Here is an 11,934-nt window from a genome sequence, read left to right on the forward strand (position 1 = left end):
ACCAACTGCATGAATATCGAAACTGGCAACGTGCTGCTGTTCTCGTTTACTGTAAGCTGGATATTGACTTTTCAGGACAAACCCATTGGCTTTATAATCAAAACAGGGTTAGTCTGCCTGGCTGTGAAAACAAGATTTTTTTTTTCGCCTCTGACATGCCTCTAAATGGTACGTCAAGTGAATAACCCGGAGGGGTGACATTCCCTCCCTGATTACAGCCCCTGCCACGTGTCTCCCAGCTACCTGCCTATTTCAAACACAGCGTTCTCTATATTTAATCATGTATTGCAATGCAGAGAGAACCAAACCTTTCTACGTTGGTTGATGGAGAAATAATTCAGTGAACTGTTTAGATGATGGGAGAGTAAATATTTCTCCACTGACCCATGCAGGGTGATCCCACACTAACAGGGACCACACGGACAGTAATAAGCGTGTTTATGATGCAGCTGGGCCTCCTCCGTGGAAGGCGTCTCTCGATCGGTATCACTTACTTATTCATCCGAGTCACAGCACATGGCACTAAATCTTTGTTTTTCACTAATAAATTCTACCATTTTTTTCATTTTTTAAAACATTCCAGCTTTATTAAGGTATAATCGACAAATAAAATTGTAAGATATTTAAAGTATATGCATCGTAGGGATTTAGGTTTTGTATTTTTGGATCTTGTTAAAGAAACCTTTCCCCATCGTGAGTCACAAAGATACTCTGCTTCTTCCATTAGCCTCACCGTTTTACTTTTCCATTTATATCTTTAAGCTATCTGAAGTTTACCTTTGTATTTAGTGTAAGGTAGGGATTTAACTGAATTTTTCGTCATATTTTGAACCAGTTTTATCAACGTAATTTCTAAGCAATCTATTCCTTCCTCATGAAGATGGCTTTGCCACCTTTGTGGTGCTGCCTTTTTTGTACGTCAAGTTCTACGTATCATGGGTCTATTTCCAAGCTTTCTATCTGTTCTTTTTTTTTTTTTTTAAACATCTTTATTGGAGTATAATTGCTTTACAATGTTGTGTTAGCTTCTTCTATATAACGAAGTGAATCAGCTATACGTATACATGTGTCTCCACGTCCCCTCCCTCTCGCGTCTCCCACCCTCCCTATCCCACCCCTCTAGGTGGTCACAAAGCACCGAGCTGGTCTCCCTGTGCTATGCGGCTGCTTCCCACTAGCTATCTGTTTTACATCTGGTAGTGTATATATGTCCATGCCACTCTATGACTGTGTCCCAGCTTATCCTTCCCCCTCCCCGTGTCCTCAAGCCCATTCTCTATGTCTGCATCTCTATTCCTGTCCTGCCCCTAGGTTTTTCAGAACCTTTTTTTTTCCCCTTAGATTCCACATATATGTGTTAGCACACGGTATTTGTTTTCCTCCTTCTGACTTAACTTCACTCTGTATGACAGACTCTAGGTCCATCCACCTCACTCCAAATAACTTCAATTTCGTTTCTTTTTAGGGCCGAGTAATATTCCACTGTATATATGTGCCACATCTTCTTTATCCATTCATCTGTCGATGCACACACACTTAGGTTGCTTCCGTGTCCTGGCTGTTGTAAATAGAGCTGCAGCGAACCCTGTGGTACATGACTCTTTTTGAATTATGGTTTTCTCAGGGTATATGCCCAGTAGTGGGATCGCTGGGTCGTATGGTAATTCTCTTTTTAGTTCTTTAAGGAACCTCCATACTGTTCTCCACAGTGGCTGTATCAATTTACATTCCCACCAGCCGTGCAAGAGGGTTCCCTTTTCTCCACACCCTCTCCAGCATTTATTGTTTGTAGATTTTTTGATGATGGCCATTCTGACTAGTGTGAAGTGATACCTCATTGTAGTTTTTTGTTTGTTTGTTTTTGTTTTGTGGCGGTACGCGGGCCTCTGGCCTCTCCCCTTGTGGAGCACAGGCTCCAGACGCGCAGGCTCAGCGGCCATGGCTCACGGGCCCAGCCGCTCCGCGGCATGCGGGATCTTCCCAGACCAGGGCACGAACCCGCGTCCCCTGCATCGGCAGGCGGACTCTCAACCACTGCGCCACCAGGGAAGCCCACCTCCTTGTAGTTTTGATTTGCACTTCTCTAATGAGTAGCAATGCTGAGCATCCTTTCATGTGTTTGTTGGCAAGCTGTATATCTTCTTTGGAGAAATGTCCGCTTAGGGCTTCTGCGTATTTTTGGATTGGGTTGTTCTTTTGATATTGAGCTGCATGAGCTGCTTGTATGTTTTGGAGATTAATTCTTGGCTTCACGTGCAAATATTCTCTCCCATTCTGAGGGTTGTCTTTTCGTCTTGTTTATGGTTTCCTTTGCTGTGCAAAAGCTTTGAAGTTTCATTAGGTCCCATTTGTTTATTTTTGTTTTTATTTCCATTTCTCGAGGAGGTGGGTCAAAAAGGATCTTGCTGTGATGTATGTCAGAGAGTGTTCTGCCTATGTTTTCCTCTAAGTTTTATAGTGCCTGGCCTTACATTCAGGTCTTTAATCCATCTTGAGTTTATTTTTGTGTATGGTGTTAGGGAGTGTTCTAATTTCATTCTTTTACATGTAGCTGTCCAGTTTTCCCAGCACCACTTATTGAAGAGGCTGTCTTTTCTCCGTTGTATATACTTGCCTCCTTTATCAAAGATAAGGTGACCGTAGGTGCGTGGTTTTCTCTCTGGGCTTTCTGTCCTTTCCATTGATCTATACTTCTGTTTTTGAGGACACTAAATCTTGCCTGTGGATACTTCAGGAGACAGATGTATGAAGTCATATTCCAGAAAGAACGCTTTAAGGCTCTGTAGAGCCCTTCTGTCTTGATACACAACTTTCTTTTTCAAGTTATCTCTTTTTTTAAATTTACTTTGTTGAAGCAGAGGTGATTTACAGTGTTGTGTTAGTTTCAGGTGTACAGCAAAGTGATTCAGTTATACATACATATATATATATGTATATATATAGTATACACAAGCTTCCGGCAAAACCCAAATGAACTTTTTAGCCAACCCAATATATTCTTTTTCATATTCTTTTCCATTATGGTTTATCACGGGATATTGAATATAGTTCCCCGCACTGTACAGTAGCACCTTGCTGTTTATCCATTCTCTATATAATAGTTGGCATCTGCTAGTCCCAAACTCCCACTCCATCCCTCCCGCACCTCCCCTCCCCCTCGGCCACCACAAGTCTGTATGTCTGTGAGTCTGTTTCTGTTTCATAGATAGGTTCATCTGTGTCATATTTTAGATTCCACATGTAAGTGGTATCATATGGTATTTGTCTTTGCCTGCCTGACTTACTTGACTTAATGTGATCATCTCTTAAGTCCATGGCACATGGCATTATTTCATTTTATGGCTGAGTAGTATCCCTTAATGCACGCCGTGATGCAGTGGCTGCCGTCATAATGTCTGTGGAATTCAGTAATCAATAGACTGAGCTGGGCTAACTGGCTTGATGCCACAGATGTAAAAGGGACTTGCTTCGTACGATCTGTGTCCCGCACGTATCGTCAAGTGGCAAAGTACAGAGTACTAAAACAATTTACAAGTTTAAAATTTTACCATTTTCATGAACTTCCCTCCCTCTTGGGGTTTCTTTAGGACTAATCCATCCTAATCAAAGTTTCACGCAGGAAAGAGTTCTCTAATAGTGTAAGCAAACGTTGCTCATCTGTCGGATGCAGATGTGTTTTCTCGTTTTGAAGTTAGGTTCTGGTGTACAGAAGAATGGAACAAAAGGCCTGGATCGACGCTTTAAACCAGGGCTCGGCGGACTCTGACTGTAAAGGGCCAGATGGTAAATATTTTAGTCTTTGCAGGACATATGGTTGCAACTACTCAATTCTGCTATTGCACAAAGGCAGCCAGAGACAGTCCGTAAGTGAATGAGCCTGGCTGTGTTCCAATAAAACTTTATTTACAAAAACAGGCCGTGGGCCAGATTTGGCCCATAGCCATAGCTTGCCAGCTCCTGCTCTAAAATATTATTGCCGGTGCAAAGCACTCACTGCCTAGGCTTTTTCTTGCTCACAAACTCGTCTCATAAAAGCAGTTACTGAAATCAGTCCAGTAGAAGTCCACTTAAAATCATCATTTGGGTAGGATTTAGACTTCTCCACTCCAGAATGTGTTCAAGTCATAAAACAGCAGCCTTCCCCAAGGATAAGTTAATCAAGTGCCAAGGCATCCTGTTTTTCTTGAGGAAGGAAAATGTGCTTCTTAGATATGATTGATTGGCAATCGTGTTCTTAATTTGACATATCACCTATCAACTGAAAAATGAGAGGAAAACTGGATCACACTAATACATTTTTATAAGGCCTCAAAACGTGTAATGAAAGAAAATTTTCAGACACTTATCTGACTGATATGTTATGGGATAACAAACATCAGTATTTTTGCACTTGGGCGCCTGAATATAAAAATACGTGGCATCTTGTAGCTCAGAGGTTGGCTAACTTTGGCTCACATGCCAAATCTGGTCCTCACTCGTTTTTGTAAATAAAGTTCTACTGGAACCTGGCCGGGTCTACTTGAGTGCACATTGTCTCTGGCCGCTTTCACGGTACAGAACGGAGACCAGAGGACCCACAAAGCCTCAAATATTTACCATCTAGCTCTTTACCGAAAAAGTTTGCCATCCCCACAATGGGGATGAAATGACAAGAGTTCATCTTGTTTACTTTTTGTTTGACATGTTTTCTTTCACGAATAAGAGAGTTTGTTTGCTTACCCTTCTGAACATGCTTTCATGATAAATAGAAGCTACTGGCTGGCTGAAGTCACACTACCTGGGAAAAATCACAGTGATATAACCAGCCAAGCAAATGCTCTTTGGATTGGCATCACCATCTCTCGGATAGCAGTTCTGGTGGATATGTTTTAAAAGGCCTGCTTTGACTGTCAAACATCTCCTTTGAGATGTATCCCAGAGGTGTCTGCTTCTCTGCTGATGACCGTCTTGCTCCCCACAGCTCCCAACCCTCCCACAATTAGAGAAGAGCTCTGCACGGCTTCCTATGACACCATCACCGTTCACTGGACCTCCGATGACGAATTCAGTGTGGTTTCCTACGAGCTCCAGTACACCATATTCACCGGACAAGCCAATGTTGTGAGTGAGTATCGCACGCCCTCTTGACTTCTCTGTTTGGTGACTGTTTTCAGATCGATTGCATTTCTGCATTTAAATATCAAGGGAAGACGAGGGCGGAAAGGGTACACAATATTTATCGGTTTGTCTTTCCTAACCAAGAAGATGGTAGCACTCACTCGTACTGTGCTAGGAAAAATAACAGGCCAGATGGCGTTGAAAATTCTTGATCTCTAGCAAACCACATGGACGACTCTTACAAACATATTGTTAAAGGAATCGGGAAACAAAAGGATGACTGCACTAGGAGTCTGTTTGTACATAAGTTAAAGATAAAAAGCTCTTGTGTTTAGAGATGTATACACAGGTGTAAAACCTATAAATAAAAGTCAGGATGACGGTTGCCTCTTGGATGGGAGGGCAGTAGCACCACTGGAAAAACATGGGGAGATCATGGGGTTAACAGCACTTTCTGGGTGGGAGTTACATGGTTTAGTCATTGTATCATACATTCAGTTTTCTTTTCTGAGTGTTACTTCAGAATTTTTTTGTCGTTATTAACCTTGGGTCTACGTCACTTTATTTTTTATTTTAGTTTTTATTTCATATTTATTAGAGTATAGTTGACTTACAGTGTTGTGTTAGTTTCGGGTATACAGCAAAGTGATTCAGTTATCCAGATACGTATATCCATTACTTTACAGATTCTTTTCCCATATAGGTTATCGGAGAATAGTGACCAGAGTTCCCTGTGCTGTACAGTAGGCCCTTGTGGGTTATCTGCGGTATATACAGTAGTGTGTAGATGTTAATCCCAAAGTCCTAATCTGTCCCTCCCCTGACCTCTCCCCTTTGGTAACCGTAAGTTTGTTTCTGAAGTCTGTGAGTCTGTTTCTGTTCTGTACACAAGTTCATTGGTATCTTTTTTTTAGATTCCACGTAGAAGTGATATCACAGGGTACTTGTCTTTCGGACTTACGTCACTTAGTGTGATCATCTCTAGGTCCATCCATGTTGTTGCAAACGGCATTATTTCGTTCTTTTTTTATGACTAGTTATTACAGGATATCGAATACAGTTCCCTGCGCTATACCACAGGACCTTGTTGTCTCTCCATTCTGTATGTACTAGTTTGCACCTGCTAGTCCCAAACTCCCACTCCATCCCTACCCTGCCCCCACACCCACTTGGCAACCCACAAGTCTGTTCTCTGTATCGGTCTGTTTCTGATTCTTAGAGAAGTTCATTTGTGTCATGGTTTAGAGTACACATACCAGTGATATCACGTGGTATTTGTCTTTCTCTTTCTGACTTACTTTGCTTAGTACGAGCATCTCGAGGTGCATCCATGTTGCTGCAGATGGCATTATTTCATCCTTTTTCATGTCTGAGTACTATTCCATTGTGTATATGTACCACATCTTCATTATTCACTCCTCTGTCGATGGACATATTTAGGTTGCTTCCACGCCCTGGCTATTGTAAGTGGTGCTGCAGTGAACACTGGGGTGCATGTATCTTTTCAAATTATGGTTTTCTCTGGATACATGCCCAGGAGTGGGATTGCTGGATCATATGGTATAGTTCGATTTTAAGTTCTTTTCGGGAACCTCCATACTGTTCTCCATAGTGGCTGCACCAATTCACATTCCCACCAACAGCATAGGAGGGTTCCCTTCTCTCCACACCCTCTCCAGCATTTGTGGTTTGTAGATTTTTTAATGATGGCCATTCTGAGCCGTGTGAGCTGATACCTCATGGTCGTTTTGATTTGCATTTCTCTAATAATTAGTGATGTTGAGCATCTTTTCATGTGCTTTTTGGCCATCTGTATGTCTTCTTTGGAGAAATGTCTCTTTAGATCTTCTGCCCATTTGTTCACTGGGTTGTTTTTTTTGATACTGAGCTGCATGAGCTGCTTTTGTATATTTTGGAGATTCATCCTTTGTCGGTTGCTTTGTTTGCAAATATTTTCTCCCATTTTGTGGGTTGTCCTTTTGTTTTGTTTATGGTTTCCTTTGCTGTGCAAAAGCTTTTAAGTTTAATTAGGTCCCATTTGTTTATTTTTGTTTTTATTTTCATTACTCCAGGAGGTGGATCCAAAAAGATATTGTTGCAATTTATGCAGAGATTGTTCTGCCTATATTTTCCTCCGAGAGTTTTATAGTATCTGGTCTTACATTTAGGTCTTTAATCCACCTTGAGTTGATTTTTGTGTATGGTGTTAGAGAATGTTCTCGTTTCATTCTTCAACATGTTGCTGTCCAGTTTTCCCTGCAACACTTATTGAAGAGGCTGTCTCTTCTCCATTGTATATCCTTGCCTCCTTTGACATAGATTAGTTGACCATAGGTGCATGGGTTTATTTCTGGACTTCCTATCCTGTCCCACTGGTCTATATTTCTGTTTCTCTGCCAGTGCCATAGTAGCTTTGTAGTCAAGGAGCCTGATTCCTCCAGCTCTGTTTTCCTTTCTCAGGATTGCTTTGGCTCTTCGGGGTTTTTTGTGTTTCCATACAAATTTAAAATTTTTTTGCTCCAGTTCTGTGAAAAATGCCATTGGTAATTTAGCAGGGATTGCATTGAATCTGTAGCTTGCCTTAGGTAGTATACTCATTTTGACAATATTGATTCTTCCAATTCAAGAACAATATTGATTTTTCCAATTCCTTTCCATCTGTGTGTGTCATCTTCAGTTTCTTTCATCAGCATCTTATAGTTTTCGAGTACAGGTATTTTGGCTCCTTGGGTAGGTTTATTCTTAGGAATTTTATTCTTTTTGACGTGATGGTAAATGGGATTGTTTCCTTAATTTCTCTTTCTGACCTGTCATCGTTAACATATAGAAATGCAAGAGATTTCTGTGTATTAATTCTGTAAGCTGCAACTTTACCACATTCATTGATGAGCTCGAGTAGTTTTCTGGTAGCATCTTTAGGATTTTCTATGTATAGTATCGTGTCCTCTGTAAACAGTGGCAGTTTTACTTCTTTTCCAATTGGGATTCCTTTTATTTCTTTTTCTTCTCTGATTGCCATGGCTAGGACTTCCAAAGCTATGTTGGAGAAAAGTGGTGGGAGTGTGCGTCCTTGTCTTGTTCCTGATCTTAGAGGGAATGCTTTTGGGTGTCGACACTGGGGTGTCGAATTTTGTCAGAAGCTTTTTCTGCATCTATTGAGATGATCATATGGTTTTTATTCTTCAGTTTGTCAATGTGGTGCATCACATTGGTTGATTTGCGGATATTGAAGAATCCTTGCATCCCTGGGATGAATCCCACTTGATCACGGTGTATGATCCTTGTACTGTATTGTCGGGTTCGGTTTGCTAGTATTATGTTGAGGAATTTTGCATCTATATTCATCAGGGATATTGGCCCGTAATTTTCTTTTTTTGTGCTATCTTTGTTTGGTCTTGGTATCAGGGTGATGGGGTGTTCCCTCCTCTGCGATTTTTTGGGAATAGTTTCAGAATGATAGGTGTTAACTCTCCTCTAAATGCTTGGTAGAATTCGCCTGTGAAGCCATCTGCTCTGCTCTCGGACTTTCGTTTGTTGGGAGTTTTTTTTTTTTTTTTTTTTTTTTTTTTTTAGCCCAGCCACTCGGCGGCATGTGGGATCTTCCCGGACCGGGGCACGAACCCGTGTCCCCCGCATTGGCAGGCAGACTCTCAACCACCGAGCCACCAGGGAAGCCCTGTTGGGAGTTTTTAAGTCACATTTTCAATTTCAGTACTTGTGATTGGTCTGTTCACAGTTTCTATTTCTGCTTGGTTCAGTCTTGGGAGATTGTACCTTCCTACGAATTTGTCCATTTCTTCTAGATTGTCCATTTTATTGGCATAGAGTTGCTTGTAGTAGTCTCTTATGATCCTTTGTATTTCTGTGGTGCCTGTTGTAACTTCAACTTTTTCATTTCTAATTTTATGGATTAGAGCCTTCTCCCTCTTTTTCTTGATGAGTCTGGCTAAAGATTTATTTATCAATTTTGTTTACGTATTCTTTGTCTCTATCTCATTTCTTTCTGCTCTGATCTTTAGGGTTTCTTTCCTTCTACTGACTTTGGGTTTTGTCTCTTCTTCTTTCTCTAGTTGCTTTAGGCATAAGGTGAAGTTGTTTATTTGAGATTTTTCTTGTTTCCTGAGGTAAGACAGTATTGCTATAAACTTCCCTCTTACAGTTGCTTCTGCCGCGTCCCGTGGGTCTTGGGTCATCAGGCTTTCGTTTGTCTCTGGGTAGTTTCTCATCTCCTCTTTGATTTCTTCAGTGATCCATCGGTCGGTTAGTAGCATATCGTTTCACCTCCACGTGTTTGTGTTTTGTACGGTTGTGGGTTTTTTTGTAGTTGATTTCTAATCTAATAGCGTTGTAGTCGGAGAAGATGCTTGATACGAGTTCAATTTTCTTAAACTTACCGGGGCTCGCTTTGTGGCTCCGCATTGTCATCTCTCCTGGAGAATGTTATATGTGCCTTTGAGAAGAATGTGTATTCTGCTGCTTTCAGATGGAATGTTCTATAAGTATCGATTAAGTCCATCTGGTCTCATGTGTCATTTAAGGCCTGTGTTTCCTTATTGATTTTCTGTCTGGATGATCTGTCCGTTGATGTAAGTGGGGTGTTAAAGTCCCCCACTATTACTCTGTTACTGTTGATTTCTCCTTTTATGGCTGTTAGCATTCGCCTTATATACTGAGGTGCTCCTTTGTTGGGTGCATATACATTTACAATTGTTTTATCCTCTTCATGGCTTGATCCTTTGATCACTGTATATATATAGTGTCCTTCTTTGTCTCTTGCAACAGTCTTGATTTTAAAGCCTATTTTGTCTGACATGAGTATTGCTACTCCAGCTTTCTTTGGATTTCCGTTTGCATGGAATACCTTTTTCCATCTTCTCACTTTGTCTGTACGTGTCCCTAGGTCTGAAGTGGGTCTCTTGTAGACAGCACATATACGGGATCTATTTTTGTATCCATTCAGCCAGTTTATGTCTTTTGGTCGGAGTATTTAATCCTTTTACATTTCAGGTAATTATCAATATGTATGTTCTTACTGCCATCTTGTTCATTGTTTTGGATTTGTTTTTGTAGGTCTTTTTTCTTCCCTTCCTCTTTTGTTCGCTTCTCTTGTGATTTGATGACTGTCCTTAGTGTTGTGTTTGCGTTGCTTTTTCTTTTTTAATTCATTAGTCTGAATGCTTCTTCAGGTAGATTACCTATCTCCGCTTCACTTAGTTAGTTGTTCTTCTGGGGTTCTGTCTTGTTCCTTTGTCTGGAATATATTTCTCTGCCGTCTCATTTGGTGTAACTGTCTGTGTTTGTGGTCTCTGTTTCTCAGGCTGCACGTTTGTAGTTCCCTCTTTCTTCTGGTGTCTGCACCCTGGTGGGTGAGAATGGTCCAGAGGCTTGTGCGGGCTTCCTGGTGGGAGGGACTGTTGCCTGCCCCCTGGTGGGCAGGGCCATGTCAAGAGGTGCATTTAGAGGAGACTTTGTGCTCAGGACGACTTTAGGCAGGCCGTCTGCTGATGGGTGGGTGGGGCTGTGTTTCCACCCTGTTCATTGTTTGTTTGGCCTGAGGTGTACCAGCACTGGACCCAGGCAGTGGTGGGGGGCGGGGGGGCAAGGTCTCGGTGTCAAAATGGCGATCTCCGGGAGAGCTCACGCTGATGAGTATTTCCTGTGGCCTCTGGCCCTTGCCCCTACAGTGAGCCCCAGCCAACCCCCAACTCCCTAGGAGACCCTCCGAGACCCACAGGTAGGTCTGACCCAGGCTCCTGTCGAGTCACTGCTTTGCCCTGGGTCCCAGTTCACAGGAAACCTTATGTGCGCCCTCCAAGAGTGGAGTCTCTGTTACCACGTGTCCCGTGGGGGCTCCTGCACTCAAGCCCTGCTGGTCTTCAAAGCCAATGCTCTGGGGGCTCCTCCTCCTGGTGCCAGACCCCCAGGCTGGGGAGCCTGAAGTTGGGGCTCAGAACGCTTACTTCTGTAAGAGAACCTCTGCAATATAATTATTTTCCATTTTCTGGGTCACCCATCCGGCGGGCATGGGATTTGATTATATCGCAAAAGCACCCCTCCTACTGTCTGTCTTGTTGTGGCTTCTTCTGTCTTTGGATGTAGAATATCTTTTTTGGTAGGTCCTAGTCTTTTTTCTCAGTGGTTGTTCAGCAGTTTGGTTTGGGTGTTTTCATGAGAGGAGGTGAGCTCAAGTTCTTCTTCTCCTCTGCCGTCTTGTCTCCGGAATCTATTTCACATTTTTTTAAAGGGTTTAATAAAATGAATAGCCGAAGAATACCAAATACCTGGTCTCATTCAGAGGCGAGCAGGGCCATCTTCTGAAATATAACAATTGGCCCCCACCTAGGAAGAATTTTAGACCTTATCTGAAACACAGAGAAGCCCCTCTCTCGCTGGGGCCCAAGAGATATTCCGTATCATCGGAGACAATGTGATGATCTAGAGCAGCAGCAAGTAGCTGGTCAGAGAGATGATAATAGAGGAAGCACTCCCTCTCGCCCCGCAGTTATTTGAATTAAGTACATGGCAAAGGACGAGAAGAAATGTATTTTTAGGGGAGCAAGTTTGAAAGCTTCTTTAGCAGATAAAAATAGAATATGCCAAAGTAGAAGAGGATAGAATAGCAATCACTTTTCAACAAAGAAATGTTTTGAATAAATCCATACCAGCCTTGCTTTCATTATATAAACCTTTTTGTAACTACAGTGTTCTTTCCTAGCACAAGTAATTCTGAGGCACATGACGCTTCAAGTAGAAATTTGATTTAGGAGTAATTAAAAGAGTGATGCAGAAAGACCCACACCTCTAAGGGGCTAAAGTATAAGTGACTCATACCAACAA

General features: G+C 42.0%; 1 protein-coding gene across 1 annotated transcript in view; it reads left to right on the top strand.

The window, feature by feature from the left end:
* Nucleotides 1-11,934, top strand: part of MID1 (midline 1) — a 633,735-nt gene that overhangs the window by 589,308 nt on the left and 32,493 nt on the right. The window contains exon 9 of the mRNA XM_024756998.1: nucleotides 4,961-5,104. Coding sequence (XP_024612766.1) covers nucleotides 4,961-5,104 — 144 coding nt within the window. The remainder of the gene's footprint in view (nucleotides 1-4,960; nucleotides 5,105-11,934) is intronic.

Source organism: Neophocaena asiaeorientalis, unplaced genomic scaffold (assembly GCF_003031525.2).
Source record: "Neophocaena asiaeorientalis asiaeorientalis breed wild unplaced genomic scaffold, Neophocaena_asiaeorientalis_V1.1 scaffold812, whole genome shotgun sequence".
NCBI classification, from domain to species: domain Eukaryota; kingdom Metazoa; phylum Chordata; class Mammalia; order Artiodactyla; family Phocoenidae; genus Neophocaena; species Neophocaena asiaeorientalis.